Source organism: Podarcis gaigeae (genome assembly GCF_964106915.1).
Source record: "Podarcis gaigeae genome assembly, chromosome: 10".
Taxonomy (NCBI): Eukaryota; Metazoa; Chordata; class Lepidosauria; order Squamata; family Lacertidae; genus Podarcis; species Podarcis gaigeae.
The window spans coordinates 23,394,610-23,415,448 of NC_139686.1; the positions used below are offsets into that span (position 1 = coordinate 23,394,610).

The 20,839-nt window shown below is 43.5% G+C and overlaps 1 protein-coding gene across 5 annotated transcripts in view; it reads left to right on the forward strand.

The window, feature by feature from the left end:
• TBXAS1 (thromboxane A synthase 1) overlaps positions 1–20,839 on the forward strand; it is a 297,489-nt gene that overhangs the window by 75,124 nt on the left and 201,526 nt on the right. For all 5 annotated transcript variants that reach the window (XR_014555605.1, XM_083700528.1, XM_083700529.1 and 2 more), the window contains exon 5: positions 12,634–12,730. Coding sequence is in view for 4 of the 5 variants with exons in the window: in XM_083700528.1 (XP_083556654.1) it covers positions 12,634–12,730 (97 nt within the window). In the remaining variant the exon portion in view is untranslated. The remainder of the gene's footprint in view (positions 1–12,633; positions 12,731–20,839) is intronic.

Consider the following 20,839-nt stretch of genomic DNA (forward strand, 5'->3'; position numbering starts at 1 on the left):
AGAGGTGCCAGAACTCACCATGGATCACCTCCCTTGTTTTCTTATAATGGCAGTGGTGCCCACTTGAGAGGTTTGGTGAGTTCCGGCTGAAACCCCCCCCCCCCTATCTTGATTATATTCATTGATCATTGTTCATGTGTACTGTAGACTGTGTGCGCCCTTACACAAAATGTGTGAACAGCGTTTCCTTCTGCAGAAATAAAATGTCCAATATTGTCCTGACCTGGCAGACAGGGTGCCAAGACGAAGTTCCAAGTCCAGAAGCCAATCCATGTGGTCCAAGTAAACCAAAATAGTAGTTCAGCAGCCAATCTCAAAACCCAAGGAGAATCCCAGGTGAGGTCCCTCAACATGGGCAACTGAGCAGACATAGTACCTCAGCTCTGCTGCTGCCTTATAACTGTGACTGCTGATTGCAGCATCTGGGCTTGATGAGGCAGCTGACCCTCACCTGCTCTCAGCTTGCCCCAGCTGAGGAGTCACATGCCTCCTTCCCCACCTGGCCAGCTAGTGAACCAGGCTGCAGGCGCTGGCCTGCCTCTGCTTTGGGGAGTGCTCTGCCCGCTGTTCCCTATGCCTTAGGACCTGCCGTGTTCATGGGATGGAGTCCTCTCTGGTGAGGGGTCCCGCTGCTTGGCTTCCTGTGCACCCCACCATCCTCCTCTGTCACCCTGTGAGTATTGTCTACAACAACCTCTCCTTCCCCCTCTCCAGCTTGCTTCCATGTGACCCACTCCCAGCTGCACCCCTCACCGGGATCCTCTTCCTCCTCCTCAAAACCCTGCCTGTTCATGACAAATATACTCATTCAAGCATTTCCTTAAGTCACAAAATTTTGACTTTTGTATTCTGTCTCTGCATACAACAGAATATCAAGACGTGTGGTAGACTCGGCTTCTCCAACTCCGCAAGGACACATGCATATTTCAGAAGGGGTACCCTAAAATTTTCCTTGGAACAGTTCAGAAAGTAAATCACTGAACCCACATAATATTAAAGCACCCTCATATTTGGGAAGATTTAATATTTTGTCATTTTAAACCCATAATTTGAATTCTATCAGTAATAGAGGGGAGGTTTCATTTTATAAATACTGTTTGTTTTGAGGTTCTACATCCCTAACTCTGAGACAATGAATGCCTTGCTCTGTTTAGCCCCATCATTTTCAAATCCTCGGGGGGGGGGGGGACTCATTGTTTCAAAGAAATTTCATCCATGCAGAAACGTAAGGTACTGTTATATAGTTGACCCAAGTTACGTTTTTCTAAAAGTAGAGAATTCACAGAGAAGATTTTGTAACTGTAAAAGGAGGTGTATCAGATGAAGTGGACTGTATCCTAGGAAAACTTACACCATAATAAATGTGTTAGTCTTTAAGGTGCCACAGGGCTCTTTGCCATGTTTGCTGCAATAGACACGGCTGCCCCTCTGGAAATTGTAAAAGGGGAGTGCAGCTTCATAGCAGCTTGAAAAAACATGGCTCTGTATTCCCAGTTCCGCTGATAATAGTAATGGCCTGAACCACTCAAGGAATGTCAGCCACGACATCACAGAGAGGTCAGTCAGGCATACACTATGTTTTAAAAAATGCAGACAAAACAAACTCCGGTTCAACTGAGTGAAAATGTCACAGCCGAAGCATGGGTAATAAAATGTGGGCAAATACAATAGCAGCTTGGTGGGAAAAGCATTTGGAAACCCTCCGCTTGCCAGTGTTTGCCAAGATAAAGTACTGCAGACAGTTTCATTCTCTCCCAAGCAGGGGAGCTGACCTCGTATCTTATTAGGATCACATTCCTGTCCAAATGGAGTAGTAAAGAAGCACAATCCTATTAACAGCTTTCATGGTGTGTTAATGAAATGAAATACTGCTTCAGCTAATCATCACCAGCCATATATGACAAATGCTCACATGTAATCATGTCAACTTGTTAGGCTGAAAAGAAGCCAGAATATATATAACCTTGGGATCCTAAGGCCCTACATCCTCTGAACCTGTCAGTGATAGAGGTGCATTTCATAGTCTTATCCCAATAAACGTTTTTCAGCTGTGTTGTAGAGGTTAGCTCTTTGACAGTCCCCCAGAGACAATTCACAAAATCAAACTGGGGTGTTAAGGAATATTGGCCAATTCATACGTTGTTTTGGTACTATCCATATTGTGGAGGGAAAGTCCTGGTTTCTCAAAAACTCCCATGTCACGTATAGAAACTTGAATGTGAAAATGGGTGGAAGAGTAGGGGCTTTTCACATCTGCATAGATTTTATGTGTGGAGGTGTGTGAGTAATAGGAACACAGGAAAGGCCTGTTGGACGTTTTGTCCAATGTACCTCATATTGGCTACTCTGACTGGCAGTGCCTTTCTAGGCTGCCAGTCAGAGATACGTATTTTGCAGCATCTGATGCCATAACTGGAGATGTAAGGGATTGAAACTGGTTTTTTTTTTTGCATGTACAGCATATGCTTTACAAATAATATACAATTTACTACTATTAATTCACTACTTGTATACTGCTTGATTTATAACTCTTGGCTCAACAACCCAGTATGCACATTGAGGGAAACTGTTTATTATTTTGTAATGTAATTTAACAACCTCTATTAATATAGCCCCTATTATTGTTAAATAAATAAAATAACAATAATAGCCTTCTTCAGCATGTATACTGGGTTTGTGAAACCGCTTTGGGGTTATTTAACCACTTTGAGGTTTTTTACAGTCAAGCAGTATATAAATTTTATGAAATAAAAATAAATAACATAAAGGACCCCCAAGTGGCTTGTGGATAAACAACAATAACAACATGGAGAAAATACAACAGAATAAAAAAGTGCAACCAAGGAGGGCACATATAAAATTAGTAGAAAGACAAAATGAAAGCAGCATCATTATAAAAGAATTATATATTTTAAAATAAAATAAAAGCAGCCCCAGGGTTCAAAAGATTTTGCTGAGGTTTTTTTCCACTGCTTTCCCAAAGACCAGACAGGCCTCCCTCTTTTGCTCATCCTCTTCTGCTTCTAAAAGCATAGAGCATGAAGTAGGGTCAGTGCTTTTTGGGGGGCGGGTGTACGCATACCCCTAAACATTTTGCGAATCTTAGTTTGGCCTCATTGAGGGGCAGTATTTCAATATGAATAGGAAAATGAGAGAACCCCTAAACCTTTATTTCATTTTATTTTAAGAAAAAAAAGCACTGGAGACACTTGTTTTGTGGGTGTATGGGCTGAAATGACCAAGTGTGAAACTTACAGCCCAGTGTGGCTTACATAAAATAAAAATATTTAAATATTTACGCAATAGCATTAAAAAAAAAAAAAGCATTCTAGTGCAAATTTTAAAAGTGATTTTACAAACCAAAACACGTTGTTAAAATGGCACGTTTCGGTGCAATTTTGCTTTCCTGCCCACGCAGCTACTTGGAACATATGGGATATACACATAAAAAACAAAACACTTAACCCACCAAAGAGTGGAAAATCAGTTACATTTCTGCATGAAGCTTACAGAAGAGTAACAATTAAAGCCCTCTGTGCGTCAGCGTCCTTGAATTAGCAGCTCTCGTATGCCAGGCGGTCATTTGCTGACCCTTAAGAGAAGCAGGGATATTTTTTTTAAAAGGCTCTTTTGGGAAAACTGTTTTTGGAGAAACTGTAAATGTAGCATTTATTAAGGATTTGCTTTAGCAATGCCCTGTACTTAAACTCCTTAAACTCCTCTTTTCTCAGTGCTTTTTATGCAGCTCACGCTAATAATGTTTTTTGTACAGTATGGGGATGTGGAATGGCATACAGACTATCTTTTTCTTTTTTCCTTTTTTACAGTAGAGTAGACAGCACTTTCAAGGCTAGAGTTTATGGAGGAAATGATGTAGTGAAAAGTTTGCTGATGCATATAGTGTATGGAACACTTGAGTGCGACATTTACAGTGGAGAGTTGAAAGAATAGCTGCCTGTGTGTAATCTCATGTAAAACTGTTGTTGCAGCCTTGTCTGATTTCATTACCAGAAAGGAAAAGAACAGGAGAGAGGACTGGATAAATGGGATTATTATTTTCCCAGATTTCCCCCGGTCGTTACTGTTTCTATATAGTATGTCCAAATCTAGCATATGAACACTATTAAGTTGACATGGTTAAACCTGGGGAGGTCATGTGGTCCTAAATATCCATACATTCAGTTTTATGCATTCTTACTTTGGAGTAAGCCCTCTTTATCTTAGTGGGACTTAAGCATGCATAGTATCAAGCTGCATAGGCATCATACTGCAGAAAAAAAAGGTTTTTATGAGACTGCCGCTTTTTGTTCATTACAGAATGAGGGGCAAGGGTATGTATGTCCTAAATAGTCAGCTGCATGCCATTTGCCATTTCTCGATTTGCAATCTGGCTATTTTAAGGTAAAGGTAAAGGTACCCCTGCCCATCAGGGCCAGTCGTGACCGACTCTAGGGTTGCGCGCTCATCTCGCTCAAGAGGCCGGGAGCCGGCGCTGTCCGAAGACACTTCTGGGTCACGTGGCCAGCGTGACAAGCTGCATCTGGTGAGCCAGCACCAGCGCCGCACACAGAAACGCCGTTTACCTTCCCACTAGAAAGCAGTCCCTATTTATCTACTTGCACTTAGGGGTGCTTTCGAACTGCTAGGTGGGCAGGAGCTGGGACCGAACGACGGGAGCTCACCCCGCCACGGGGATTCGAACCGCCGACCTTTTGATCAGCAAGTCCTAGGCTCTGTGGCTTAACCCACAGCGCCACCCGCGTCTGGCTATTTTAATATGCTTCAAATGCTAAGCTCTGGCTCCTGAGATATCAAATGCATTCAGGATTGCAGCAGCCGCTAACAGAACAAAAGAGAGGGAAGGGCTGGAGGAGGTACTAAAACCTCTTTAAAAAGTAAATGTTGCGGATGCGAAAGAGGACAGGGGTCCTGCATCCTTGACAGCTGTATAGAAGAGGCAGGAACTCTGTTCTCCTTTTCATCTGGCCCAGGTTGGCTTCTCTGGACAGGCAAACCGCCCAAGTATACAACGTCCTTGCATGGAAATTCATACTTTAACGTGCTATTACATGGCAGAGCTTTCTTCGGTTGTTGTTTTTCCTAATAGACCTGACAGACGTGGAGCTCATTGGTCCCTGAAATGCCAGAAAGTATGATGACATCATCCAAATAAAAGATAACAGATTGATCTAGCAAACCTCAAAATGAGTCCCAGAGGAAATGCTGGAAGGTTTATGTAGAGTTTCCCATTCCAAGGAGTATGATGTAAGGCGTGATTAAAACATGGCACCCCAGTTGTCCATATCACTGTAGCACACAGGTGCTAGGACGCCATCTTGTTGACAAGGTGACAAGCACCTAAATTTTCTGGCCAGCTTAGTGTTTCTACACACCAAAGACCAAACTAGACGTGACAGGGCAGCTGTTAATGTCTTGACCCTTTTGTATATAAAGTAGGGTTGAGGAGGTCTAATTTTTATGTGCAAAGGGTGTATGGAAAATGAGGAGTGCCACCTTCTCTGCCATGTCCTACTGCACTCTGTTCCTTTAAGCAGCCCCCCCCCCCCCAAATCTGGCTCTAATACTGGAAGCAAGATGGGCTGGCAGAAGATTGCTTAAAGCCGTAGAGTCAGGCAGGGAGGGGGTAGGGGGTGGCTTGCACTCCTTACCCCCCAAATACTTACTTTATGTAAAGACTGGATCCCTCTTCATCCCTGTTTTAGATGCAAACAAGACAGATATGTGATAAACAGGCGGGCTAGAGCAACCCACATTTATTTTACACTGAGTTAACTATCATTACGAACAATTGGATGGCACTAGGTGTTAGATAGACATACCAAAGATACAATGCACTTTAAAAAAAGGAGACGACCAGCTTTTGTTGCTTATTGTTGCTATATTTATTAAGAGTTACTAAAAATAATAGCGTGTGCCCTTAAAATACACTTCCTCTTTTCAGTCTAATTTTGAACGTATCCAAGAACGGCCCTTTATCCTTTGCTAAGAAAACCTTTCTGCCCCCAACCCCACCTTCTGAATTCTGAAACGGAGTCTTTGTCTATGTAATAATCTTGGAAACCTACTGGAGAATGCAAATACTGACATAAAAATAAGCATGCAACTGTGCTGTTCTTTTTAAGATGCACACAAACACCTCAGGTTCGGAACCGCTGTTTTTGTAAAAACTGCATCTGGGCTGTGCGTCACATGCCACTTTCATGCCAAAGAGTCAACATTATGCATTGCAAGTGGACCCGGGTTTTATTTGCAGCAGGTCATTTTGCTGACCCCTGAAATAATTAAGCAAGTGGTGAAGGCCTGGTGTCTATTTTTAAATGAGTAAACATTTGCGCTTTACTTTCTCTGTGTTTTTTACCTACCTGCTGTCAATGAACGTATCTAAAAATAGGGAACAGAATGGCTTAGGTTGTTCCTCTGTTTCCTTTAGAAATGAATGACACTTAAGAAAGTAGCATTTTCCTTCAGCATGTTTATATCCTGCAGTCTTTTAATAGACACCCACCCTTGCTTTTCTCAGTGCAGTTTCCTTCTCTCTTAGCCAGATAGAAGATAATATCATTTTCCATTGCATTTGGATTTTCAGATGATCTCTGCTTGGCTTTACCAGGCATCTACTAAAGAAATAAAGCAAAGCCTTGTTTTCAACTCCCCTCTGCATCCCCCTCCCCGTTTTACTTTCCATTATGTTCCAAGCAATGTGTTTGAATTCGGCACAGAGCTGATAACAGATAGGCAGATCAAAGCCTTCTGCAAGTTGATGGGCCGGCTGTAAACAGAGTGAATGGGGCACAGGTGTTTTCCCACACAGATGCCATATTGAACAAAAACAGCCCTTTATGTAGTACTTGTCCTGTGAAGCGAAGCAAAATCTGAATGGAGACCATCCTACTGTGTTAATGTACATTGTCTCAAGCTTTGTCCTCTAATGGTGTGTTGATGAATGACAGGAGATGTTAGAAAGGCCATTGCTTGCAAGTTTTGGACCTAGCACAGGTGAGTCACAATCTAATGCAAAAGGGAGGTGGTTGTTTAAAAAGTGATTGATTGCTTGCAAAATGGTCAATGCCCTTTATGCGCACCAGAGGCAGGAAAATATCCAAAACATTACACAATATGCAAAGGAGACTTTGTGTGGTAGTGTAATGAAGAGGCTGACCTGTGGATAAGGAAGCACCCAATTCATATTTTTCCCCACATTCTCAATAAGTGGCCTTTGGCAGTGCATTGCGTCCCAATGTCTGCCCCTCACTTGCTAAAACAATTTGCATATAGCGTTTTAAACACCCTATATATAAATGCTAATTATTCTTAGCATAATCAAATACACTGGATTATGCAACAACACTGTAGCCCAGACTAGTCTATGCAAGGAAATTATGGTTTGCATTGGAAAATGATGAATGATAACTAGTTGGATTAATGCTTATTTAAACTGTATGTATTTTGTAAAAGCACAATACATCACTGAGGAGGTGGACAGTGTTTTTGGCCCTTGAAGTCTTATTAGACAAATTTACAGGAGAATGACAACTGATTAGCAGACATGTAATTTAAAATATATAACTATTTGCATCAATACGATGGGTGTTGGGCTAGATTTGGTGGGTGTGCTGCACTTACACTGGTGCAATCTGCACTGAAGCCCTTTTCATTTGTGAGTCACAATTGTATGCAGTTTCATGGAACACAGCACTGTTATCTCCCTTGTTTATAACACCACTGCATGCTACATGCAACTGCGAAGTGTCATAAAAAGTGGGAGGGTCTTAATGTGTAGTGTAACATATTTCTTTATCACACAGCATGGGAAGCAGATGGTGCTTGAAGAGTCCATTTCTTTAAAAATCACCTTCATACCATGCATCTGCACACCTATGTAGTCAGTAGATGCAAGTCAATGGAGAGAACAGTCTCTTCATCAGCTTGCAATAAGGGGAGAGAGAAAAAGGCAGGAACTCTAGCAGGGGCGGCACATTCGGTTCTGACCCCTGAGATGTCCACCCCCAGCTCCAGCCCACCGAAGCCTCCTAAAAGTGAAGGTTTGGGGAAAGAGCTTTTGAGTTGAGCACAAACTGGGAAAGGCTGAACTGTAGCAAATATCACTGCTGCATGAAAAACAGCAACTGATTTTCTAGAAAAAAAGGACTAAATGGAAAATCTTAATAAAATTTTATTAAAATGAGATTTCCTTAACTTATCCTGCGATCCGGTGTAATACGTTGCCTGAAGCCTCTGGGCTACCTTTGAAACATTATTGAAAACATTAAAACATACACATTTTTTGCAATAATAACATTCCCTTTAATATTTCACAGATGATAGTAGGGACATACACTTCAATGCCCTAGTTCTCATACCAAACCTCTCTCCCCTCACGTCACACACATTTCTAAAGACCTTCTTTGTCTTTTGTATGATGTACAACAGCTTTTGTGGGCCTGGTGCTTTCCAGATGTGGTTAGACCACAACTCTTGCCAACCCTAGCCAGCGCTGGAGCTGATGGGAGTTGTAGTCCAAAAACTACAGGTTGGCCTAGGCTGCTGTACTCATGAAGTTTGCCACTGACTACCTGCCACCAATTTTAAAGCCTCGGAGGCTGCTTTAACTTTTGTTTAAAGATATAGTAGGAAAAACACAATTGCCTTAAAATAGCTTATTTAACTGTTCAAAATAGACATCTGTGTGAGGCCTGGCAGGCTGGGCCTGGCATTAGTGTGTTCGTTCACACGTGCTGGCATCGAACATAAAGTATAATCCCTCCTTATACAGAGGTTTTAGCTTCAAGATGACCCTAAGGAAGGAACTTCGGCCTTGAGGAATGACAGCTGGAGCAAGCTGCACTAAATTTGAGAAGGATCACCATGTGGCAAAAATATGCATAGTGCTCACCCAGGGAGGGACAGGTATAAGGATATTGAGGGGTGTGTGGCTCAGATCACCGGTTTGGTACTCGCCCTGGTAAACAGGGACAGTTGGGAGTTTGTATGATAAAGCTGCATCTATTTGAAGCCCTCAAACATTATCACCTGCTTTACCCACAAGAAAGCTATCCCAGCAATCTGGTTTGTGGGAACAAAATCTCTTTGGCTCCCTCTAGAGCCGAAGAGAAAGAACTGGTGAGCTCATAGGCCCCTCTGGCTTTTTAGACTTAAAGCTCTGTATAACACTGTTGCTTTTATATATCACAACAGTTTTGGGCTATTGCCCTAAATTAGAACAATTTCGGCATCCTCCTTGCAACACTGTTTAATTTGACGTGTGTGTGTGTGTGTGTGTGTGTGTGTGTGTGTGTGTGTGTGTGTGTTAGTGTTAACTGAATAGCCTTTCATAGATCTCAGCCACAGCAGTGCAGATCTCAGTGGCCTTGCATCTTCTACCACCAAGAGTTCCAGGTGTCCAAACCAGCCATTCCCAACTATGTTTCACACTATACATGGTTATACCTCAGATACATCTCTTTGTTGGCCGATTGGCTGGTTCTGTATGTGGAATGACAATTTGAGACAATCTGACACAACAGGCTCTTTCTATGTTTTTATGGTTAGGATGAGAGGGGGGCGGGAGGCAGGTTCCCTAAATATTCCCTCAGCCATGAAACATGTTGTGTGTCCTTTTTATTTTTTTGCATTCTTAAATAAGATTTTATTAAGGCCTTTCGCAATCAGAGCCGTAGCTAGGTGATCTTGGATTTGGATTTGATATCCCGCCTTTCACTCCCTTTAAGGAGTCTCAAAGCGGCTCACATTCTCCTTTCCCTTCCTCCCCCACAACAAACACTCTGTGAGGTGAGTTGGGCTGAGAGACTTCAGAGAAGTGTGACTGGCCCAAGGTCACCCAGCAGCTGCATGTGGAGGAGCGGAGACGCGAACCCGGTTCCCCAGGATTACGAGACTACCGCCCTGGCAGAACTGTGCAGATTGCGCCCCCTAGCCACTGACAAATTAGCTCTTCTTTCTGCCTCTCCTCCATCCCACCCCCCATTCAGTTCACCCTATATTTAAAACCTTTTCTTATGAGGCAATAATCACTATTTTTATTTACGGACATATTTATGGACATATTTTCAGCCGATTTTGCACCCCCGCCCTTGCCTGCGCACCTGGCGGGGGCCCACCTCACCACCCCCTAATTATTACTATTATTATGAATTAAAGTCAACCATAGTCGTCTTCCATTCCAACATCATTCTGTCCTTATTCCCCTAAGAGCTTCTTCACTGTGATTATGTATTAAGTCATTGATCCAGAATTACTTACTTATTGTACAGTCATTAATTCACAGTCAAATCCATATTTTCCAATCCTAGAGAATCATGGTGTGTTTCCTAAAGGCAGTAATATTGGAGGGGGGCAGAGGGAGAAAGAATCAGTATATATGAGCCCCTTGAAGAGCAGGATATGAATAAATAAAACTTCTTCATTGCAGCAGAAGTGTGTTGTGCTCTTTGGGGGGGGGAAATCCCACTTTTTGGGGGAATTACTAATAAATACTACTTTGCAACAAACTGGTTTGGAATGACACTTATTTGAAATCACAGAAAAAATATATATGAACATCTGGAGTTGGATCCAGTGGTGTGGCATTTCTTAGCAATTACCCCCTCTCTTCTTTGGCTCCCCTCCCCTTGTCCTCCTGCTAAATCTGCAGGAACATCCCCGAACCTTCTGAAGCTAATTTGGGGTGGGGTGGGGGGGAGATGCAGAGGGGAGGGGGGATACCAAAAAAACACTCTCCAAAAAAATCAAGGTCATGATGACTCTGTCTGGATTTTCTCCCCAAACGCTTTCTGCATCTCAGCTGCTTTTTAATTTTCTGTTAAGGGAAGGGAAAATGCAAATGCACATAACAGAGAAATTGGAGAAGCAGTCATTGTTGGAGGTGAAAGAGAGTGCTTGCTACCTTGTGTTTTTGGATTCCCCCAATACATCTTTCCTCAAATGAAGATCAAACCTTGCATAAAAGCAATTTCACTGGTTTTACCTGTATATTTTTAATTCATTTGTGCTTCAGTGGGTTTTCTGTTTTCATCCTTGTCCCCCCCCTCCCACAAACTCAACACCTTCATGTTAAATAACTGAATTCATCATGATGACACCGGAAGATCCTATGACTCAAGTACAACAGAATAGCTTTTAACTTCATTGTAGGCTGTCACTGTCCTCAGAAAGATCTATTATGGGCGATGAGTGGAAATGTGCAACCAATTTGCTAGTTCCAATACATTTTGATCCAAATAAACATAATGTGATTCAGGTTTTCATAAAGAGTTTCATTTTATGTTGTCCGTTAAAGTTAATTTCATCCCTCTGAAATGCTGCTAAGGGAGCATCTGTGGCAGATTAATATTTCCACCCACTGACTGCAGTGTGAGAGTGTATTGGGTGCCAATTATTGCTGCATTTCCTCATGTAGCCCTAATTTTAATCTTGCTAGAATTTGGGAGGGGGTGTTGTACTGTGTTGAAGTCTTGTTTATTTGGTAGAGTCCTTTGTGTGTTTGTCTATGTCATGAGTTGGTATACTGTTCAATCCGACTCTTCGTGACCCCATGGACCAGAGCACGCCAGGCACGCCTGTCTTCCACTGCCTCACGCAGTTTGGTCAAACTTATGCTAGTAACTTTGAGAACACTGTCCAACCATCTCGTCCTCTGCCATCCTCTTCTCCTTGTGCCCTCAATCAGGGTCTTTTCCAGGGGGTCTTCTCTTCTCATGAGGTGGCCAAAGTCTTGGAGCCTCAGCTTCAGGATCTGTCCTTCCAGTGAGCACTCAGGGCTGATTTCCTTAAGAATGGGTAGGTTTGATCCTCACTCTAAAAACCAGCATCTCTGGCATCCCCAGGTGAAAACCCTACTTGAAACCTTGGAGAGCTGCTGCCATTCAGTGTAGGAAATATTGATATAGATGGACCTGTGGTCTGGCCCATGTTCCTAAAAGAGAACCCTTTGTGGATGATTGAAAACAGGACAACTATTGAGGAAATAGAGTAATATTTGAATAATTTACTGACTGAGAGCCCTGCAAGTTGAGTAAGGCAGATTAAGAATCCCTATGAAAGCCCATCTTATCGGTTAGGAGGTGTAATGGTTATATGGGGTTGCTCGTGCGTAAGTTGCCGCCACTCCTGGCTAGGTTGCCTGGTTAAACCTTTTCCTGGCTGGACAGCCCTTCACTTCATGGCTGTTTCAGTCGCTAGCAGAATCCGTCAGTGGGCGTTTCTTGAACTTCTTCCAGCAAGGAAGTTCTTTGACGCCAAGTCTACGCCTACTTTCCCTGCGCGGAAGTCTTCTGCGCAGGGTGGGTGTGGGTAGCGGAGGACCCGTGCTCTCCCCGCTGGTCTCCGGCGAGGAGTCCTGGAGCCCCCTCGCTGATTCCCCCATCTGCCCCCCTTTATCCCTGGTGTTACGCTGATTTCCTTCCCCAGCCGATGAGCTTCCTCTCTCCCTGCTGGGCCCTTCTCCGGCATCGCTTGGGAGCCTTGCCTCCACCTCTGGCTCCGATGTCAGTTCCCTGACAGGAGGGTGGACCTGTCTGAAATGGTAGCTTTTCTAAACAAATAGCCAAGCAGAACTCTGTTCATTATTAATACAATTCTCCATTTCGTGTGCAGGTATTACATGGGTCGTCGTATGTACATTGTGGTATCTGAGCCAGAGATGATCAAGCATATCTTGAAGGATGATTTCAGAAACTTTACTAACAGAACGGTAAGTAACTCTTCTTACAAATGCTAAGGTTTGTTGTTCTTCTATAAAGAACAAGAAAGCCTCCCAAAAGTACATTGAGTTGCCTTTCAGAGGCAGTTCGTCCGCAGTACTGTGTAAGGACTGCTCTGGCACTGACCCACCACTATTTGGGCCAGGGCAGGAGACGCTCCACAGCTGGTACCATGCAATGGCTAAGAAGCCACAGCAATTGCTCATAAGCAATGAGCATTTGTGCCTCAGCCACAACTGCACTGGGTTGCTTCAGGGCCAAACTAGACAAGACACCATTTATACAATTAGCATTACTGGGGTGGTATGTGTGTGATACGGATCAGGACCCTGGTGGGGCTCTACCCAGCCCTGAGGCCCATGGCAGGTGCTAAGCCATGCCAACCCCTGATGCCGGTTCTGATTAGCATTTGCTTTTCCCCAGTCAGTAGTAGACATCAGGTTGCATGGCCTCATTCATACAGTGGTACCTCTGGTTACGTACTTAATTTGTTCCGGAGGTCCATTCTTAACCTGAAACTGTTCTTAACCTGAAGCACCACTTTAGCTAATGGGGCCTCCTGCTGCCGCCGCGCTGCCGGAGCACGATTTCTGTTCTCATCCTGAATCAAAGTTCTTAACCTGAGGTGCTATTTCTGGATTAGCAGAGTCTGTAACCTGAAGCATCTGTAACCTGAAGCGTATGTAACCTGAGGTACCACTATACTTCCATTTGCTTCTAGTTTAGAAAGCACGAGGCTGAGAGATTTTCTGTTTGCCCTGTGCTTTCTAGGCCCAGGTCTGTTGGCCATGCTGCTTTCCCCAGGAATTCGTGCTCTTTACTGCTGAATCAGAGCGAACATCAATCTGCAGGAAACCCAACTGATGGGTTGTTTTAATTCAGTGGTAGAGAGCAGGTTTCCTCAGGAGAAAGCAGCGAGACAAGCAGAAGTGTGGGCGAGCCCTCACTTTTGGCAGACTTGCCTTCGAGTGGGAGTGGGGTGAATCCTACATTGGTTTCCACCCTCTTGTTTCTCGAAGATGCAGTATAGTTCTGTTCCTGCCATTTAACTTTGATTCAGCTGGCTTGGTATTTTGTCGGGACAGGAACTATGTTGTGTGCCACAGAGTCAGTTTGCCGCATTCTCTGCTCTGAAGGAGTTGTGTGTTTGAAGGGCTGTAGCCTTTTTGTTGAGTCAGCAGCAGAAAGCGTCTCTGCCCGTAACTCTGAGCCTTTGACTGCCTTCCTGCCTGAGCAATAAATAATGTCTAAAACTGCCTTGACATTGACACGGAATCGCTGTCACCGCCACCTAACTCAACCTCCCTCCCTACGGCAATCCAGTCCATACCCAAATGCCCTGAATTTGCCTGGAAATAGCACTTCTGGTACTGAAAGCTCTCTCTGTGGTTTCTCTATCTCCATTGTGTGCAGTGGAGATGTTCCTTCTTCTATGAAGCAGAAAGTTGTAGGGAGGGACCAGAATATAGTTTAAATTTAAAAGGGCCTACATAAGAAATAAGTTGCATAATGGCATGACTAGTCTCTCACATTTAATATTACCTGCTTGGCCCAAAATGACAACGTTAGAGAACATCACACCCCATCCAATTGCTTTGTATAAATGCAAGCAAAAGTCTACAAATCGTAACTGTGTGTGGCAGAGAACATGGAGGTAGAGACAAGCGCACTCTGGCTATTAAGTGGAAGTATTTCTATGTGGCTTTTAATAAATGTGAATCTAAGGCTTTTTGAAAATTACTCTGAGCAAGCCCTTTCTCGGCTTTTATTTAGAAATTCTGGTTGCAAGTGTACAATATACTGTGCAAAAAATTAAAAAACCACCGCTCTATCGTGTCCTCTCTCTCCCCCGCCCCCTTTGCTGCCCCTAATGCTATGCTGATGAAACTGACAGAATAAAGCATTCGGCTTTTCAGAATAAATGCTGACCACAAAGCTATGATAATACAGCTCATTCCTGAGCTGGAACATCCCTGCTGCTCTTACGCCAGGACTTTTTCTAAAAGAGATTGAGGGCAGCTGCTGTTTTTACAATTAAAGCAGCACTCACAAAATTGTCGATCTGATGTTTAGCTCATGTTTCCATAAATGAACTGGGGGGGGGCATCCTTAGGGGTGCGGTGACAGTAGGAATTTAGGGGGACATATTTAGGGGTGCATTGGCAGCAACTTCCAGGAACTATTGCTGACCATAAGAGGAGTGGGATAGAAAACTTTCCACTACATTATTATTATTATTTCTTCTTCTTCTTCTTCTTCTTCTTCTTCTTCTTCTTCTTCTTCTTCTTCTTCTTCTTCTTCTTCTTCTTCTCCTCCTCCTCCTCCTCCTCCTCCTCCTCCTCCTCCTTCCCTATACCCGGAGGTCTCAGGGCAGTTCACAGAATAAAATAAAAAATATAAAACCACAAAATACATTTTTTTTCATTTAGAAATACACCGTTTCATAGAACTTATTTATTAATTTGTTGCTGTTGTTGTTGTTGTTGTTATATTTTCTTAAACTTATGAATTGCTTTCCCCCTTAAAAATGTAAGTCAAAGCAGCTTATAATGTAACAAAAGTTGGGCCCACCCCCGCTCTCAGCCGAGTGGTAGCTAGATTCCAGGAGGGTCCAGGTGCTCTACCAGTATCTGTGATCCTTTGGAGAACTAATGACATGGCAGAAGTTGTTCTTTAAAAACAAAAAACACCCTGGCAATTTTAACTGAGGTGTAGTTGAACACCTCTATCCCAGGTGAGGCACTGGCTTGGAAAGGAAGCTTAGCCTGTATTTTTCCACTGGCCTGCAATTTTCCCTTCAGTGCTGCAAACAAGTCCTATCATTTATTAATTTATAGGGTTTAGGGGGTCTCCCCAATGTATAACAATAACACATACAGTCATACCTCATGTTGCGTCCATTTCAGGTTGTGTTTTTTTTTTGGGTTGCGGACTGCCGAAACATGGAAGTACCGGAACGGGTTACTTCCGGGTTTTGGCAGTCGCACATGCGCAGACATGAGTTGCGAATGTGCATCCCACACAGATCACGTTCACAACCCGAGCGTCCACTGTACTTTAAAACCAGCATAAAACTAAAACAGAACAAGATCTAAAACTCATGACTTTGTTTTAAGAGGCAGGACTAAAACATCCCAGCCACTGAACTGGGTCTTGAAAACCAAGGATCACAGCATCCTTGTTACTTATTGCTCCACTAGCTGTTCTGTCAGACCAGGCCTTTGGGGCAGAAGTCCAGGACCCCACATAGCAGGAGGGTCCCCCATAGGAGGTATGCAGAACTAGCATACCACATTTCAAAGTAAAATTGCTTAGCTGCATCACCGTACTCTGCCTGTTGTATCTGTTCATTCCTAAACAGCCCTGCCTCCCACTAGTTTACAGTGCAAGTTCTTTTGATAATGATATGCTAGAAAAATATAATTGTCTTAAAATAGCCTTGCAAAAGCTCAAAACATGCCTCAGCAGTTGCAGCCTGTGAAATGACTGGCTGTGCACTGTGTTGTTGTTGTTACTATTTATTTGCTTTACTCATTAAAGTAAAAGCGACTTACAAACCTCATTGAAGTAATAAGACCAATTGCAATAAACACAATTGATGAAAACCTAAAAAACAAACACACATCCATGTAAATAAAAAACAGGTCTAGCAGATCCTGACCCACCCAAAAAGAGGCCACAAATACTTAAAGACCCTTCATACTAAGGACCAAAAGTATGGAGCTTTAGTGCTCACATATGTGCATATAGAGGGACGCGGGTGGCGCTGTGGGTTAAACCACAGAGCCTAGAACTTGCTGATCAGAAGGTCAGCAGTTCGAATCCCCGCAACGGGGTGAGCTCCCGTTCCTCGGTCCCAGCTCTTGCCAACCTAGCAGTTCGAAAGCACATCAAAGTGCAAGTAGATAAATAGGTACCGCTCTGGCGGGAGGTAAACGGCGTTTCCGTGCGCTGCTTTGGTTCTCCAGAAGCGGCTTAGTCATGCTGGCCACATGACCCAGAAGCTGTCTGCGGACAAACGTCGGCTCCCATGGCCTATAGAGTGAGATGAGCGCCGCAACCCCAGTCGGGGTCACGACTGGAACTAATGGTCAGGGGTCCCTTTACCTATGTGCATATAGACAAGGTGCATAAGTGTGTACATACATGTACACACACGCGTGCACCCACCCACACCTTTTGACTTCTAGAGACCCTGGGGGGAATGACTATACTATGGCAACACTAACAAGGTATCCCCAAAGGGCAAAATAAGAATGGAATAAGGCAGTGATCTATCATGTACAAAGAGTAGGGAAGAGGACAGTTGGAGGTGATTTGAGGGTGAGGGGAGCTAGGATGTGCTGGGTGAAGGGATCTGGGATTGGGGTGGCTCAAAGGAGCCAGGATATTAAAAGTAGAGAATACCCTTATTGGAACACTTTGGCCCTTACCTTGCTCAGAAAAATTCCATGGCATTTAGCAAATGTATTTTGAACAAAGATATATTTGGTTGTTGTTGTTTATTTTTAAGGTTGTTTTCTATGAGATTGCTGCTTACTAGTCGGTTCATAGATACAGTGAACCTCTCTAAAATGTTTGTTGTTGTTGTTTTTTTAAAAAAATCAAAGCCGTCTGTAATTGGGAGTCAGGCCTTGGTGTGTTCATGAGAAGAATGACCTTAATCTGATAAAATGTGCACTCGCCAGAATACCTTGTTTGCTGGAAGGTTATTCAGAAGAAATCAGTTTAGTTTAATCGGATGGTCGAGTTCTTGGAAGATTCTGATTGGTTTACTACCTGAAAGAGCAATTTGGTGGTTAGGAAGGAAAAGGGAAGAGCAGATTCCATGTGGAGCAAAGTTGTGGAGCTTAGCCAGGATTTTCCAGGAAGAACTTTCTATTTCTCAGCAACAAAGGAGGGCCACAGATTGGTGGTGGAACATCTCTGTTGCAGGGCAAGTTCAATCCCTGGCATCTCTGGGTAAGGCTGGGAGAGAGCTCTGCCTGTCATTGCAGACAATCGTGAAGGATTAAATATAATTCAGCTTCCTATGTTCCTATGAATAACAGAAGATTTTTATTTCCTTTAAAGAATACCTTTCCTTCTTGCTAGGAAAGATAGCAAGAGTCACTGGGTATTATTTGCCATGATGGCTATGCTCTGACTCCATGGTCAAAGGCAGTAATGCTTCTAAATACCTGTTACTGGAAACTGCAGGAGAGGAGAATGCTCTTGTGCTCGAATCCTGCCTGTGGGCTTCCCATAGGCATCCCATAGGACAGGATGCTAAACTGGATGAACCATTGGCCTGCCAGCAGGCTCATCTTACGTTCTTATTTATGCATTTTTTTTAAGTTATACAGTTAAAATATACAGTGGTACCTCGGGTTAAGTACTTAATTTCTTCCGGAGGTCCGTTCTTAACCGGAAATTGTTCTTAACCTGAAGCACCACTTCAGCTAATGGGGCCTCCTGCTGCCACCGCGCCGCCGGAGCACGATTTCTGTTCTCATCTTGAAGCAAAGTTCTTAACCCGAGGTACTATTTCTGGGTTAGCAGAGTCTGTAACCTGAAGCGTCTGTAACCCAAGGTACCACTGTACCATGTGGTCTGTTGATTATTCATAGCATTTGTGTTCAGGGCACTTCTCCCCAAAGTTTCCAAGTCGGCTGCAATTCCTGCGCTCATCTTATGATTGCGCAACATCCCCATAACCCAGCACTCTCTGCTTTGACTGGCAGCTGCTCTCCAGGGTCCAAAAAAGATCCCTTTCCTATCAGCAGCTATCAGATCCTTTTTAAATGGGAAGTGGCAGGCTGAACCAGAGAGCTTCTGCATGCTAAAACATGCATTCTCTCACTGAGCCACAGACCTTCTCATATTCTAAAGTCTAATCAGAAAATTAATCTTAAGCGGCAGGGGTGCAGGGCGGAAGATGATGGCAAAAACTTCTCAATAATGTCTGGGAAGCTTGAGCCTTAGAAGGGAAAACCTCGAAACCTGTAAAGACTGGTTTGCTTTCTTTAAAAGATTTGTTTTATACTACATGCCTTGAATCACTATTTGGTTGTAAAGATGTATATTTTATTCTGCTTACCATCCACCTAATTAATATTCTGGGAACAGCAGGGCTGAAGATATATCAGGTACTTTAAAACTATGATTTTATTTAATCATTTCTGAAATTTAATGATGGTGTCCAATTAATGAATAGTTTATGGGAATGTTCTCTTTATGATCTCCTGCCACCGCATAGAGTTAAGGATGCCAGCAATTAGGACAAGAGTTGCTCAGTTTTGCCTTGCTCAGTGGCATTTACACGTTGTCCTAAAAACGTGGTGTGACTCTGCGTGTAACAGGGGGCATGATCCAGCCATTGTTAAGAGAGCACCATGGGGCAAAACTGAGCAGTGACTAGGCCCAACCAAATCAAGAGGATTCATAGTGAAACAGTATGGTTGCAATCCTGGATCCCATTGTTTCCAGTCACACTTAGCCACAGCTCATTTTCGTTAGATTTTGCTTGCTGACCTTGACAGGAGACCTAAGCACAAGCTTAAAGCATCCCCCCTTCCACAAACAATGAATGTATTTCCGAATGGCCAAATTAGATGTGATGGGAGCTGTTCTATGATGAGGATCGACCACCATTTTTTTGTGTTAATTTAATAGCAGCAGTGTGTGTGTGTGTGTGTGTGTGTGTGTGTGAGAGTGAGTGAGTGAGAGAGAGAGAGAGAGAGAGAGAGAGAGAGAGAGAGAGAGAATGAGAGACAATACGTACAAATTAGGACTATGGTGCTGAGGGAACATGTTTCCTCAGTTACAACACACACAGTCTGCCAGTCAGATATAAAAGTTTGACCCCATGTGGGAAATTGCACGTGGGGAAATAATGGATGAAGCAGTTTAGGCGAAAGGGTAAATCCCCTCCATCCAACATTACAGTTCCAACCAAATTTGACAGTCACTCACACACAGAGAGAGAAGGGGGAGCAGCTGCTGGCACTACCAGGCCAGGCTGGTGCAAGTAGAGCAGAATGGGATGGCAGTGGAGGACGAGAGAGAGAGAGAGAGAGAGAGAGAGAGAGAGAGAGAGAGAGAAAGAGAGAGAGAAGCACTGAAGATCCATCTCTGAACCAGAGGCGGCAGAAGCAGGCAGGGCCACGATTTGGGGCCAAAGGCTGATGTAGTTGCAACTCTGGGAGCCCAGTCGCCCCTGGGAAATCTCAGCAGCCTGCCTGGGGTGGAGGCAGCTTTAGGAGACAAGTTTATGTTGTCTTCCTGACACGTTCCTTTACTGATTTCTAGCGTGGCTTTTACGCCCCCTGGGTTTGATGCCCAGCGCAGGGAAACCAGTCGTGCTGCTCTAAATCCGCCTCTGCTTGAGTTATTTAGTTCTTGGGAACGCCAGAAGCTAACAGTGGCTATGATAACTATACCTGGCCTTTAGAAAATAGCTTTTGGAATAGCTCGTGACTTGGAAAGGAGAACTAAAAGGGGAAGCAGTGCTAACTGTTTAGTGTTGTCTTTTTTCACACATACGTAGTGTGGTCATGTGTGCTGCTTTACAGGGGACAGTCCTCTATTTGAAGGGCTGTTCAGTCCAGGTCCAGTTTAAACTTAAAAAGCCATAAGGTGAAAGAGCAACAGAGGTCTTGATGTTGCCTGTCAACACTGAGTTTCTGGATGCTGAGCAGGCATTTAGGCCACCTGCACAGTCTTCCCCATAATGGTGAGATATATTATATTATAGAAATAGCATCAATACATATATGGAAAAAATATGCAAATCTGCACCCCTCTTTTTATTGCTGCCTAAGTGTTCAACCTAATCATATAGATTCTTGAAAGGAGCAGGAGTTATAAATGAAACAGTCTCTGGTAACTAAACACACACGCACACACTCAGGAAATTCAATGCTCTAAGCAACTAAAACGCTCTGAGCCACAAAGAACACAAACTACTAACAGGTGAACGAGGCTTGAATAGACAGCTATGATTCACAGCAAATGTTTGTGTTAATCTAAATTAAAATCAATGCCTTGCTTTGTTGGAATGAGGTCTATGCACTAATTCTTACTTTGTCCCCAAGAACTGGATGTGTTTCAAGGTTCAA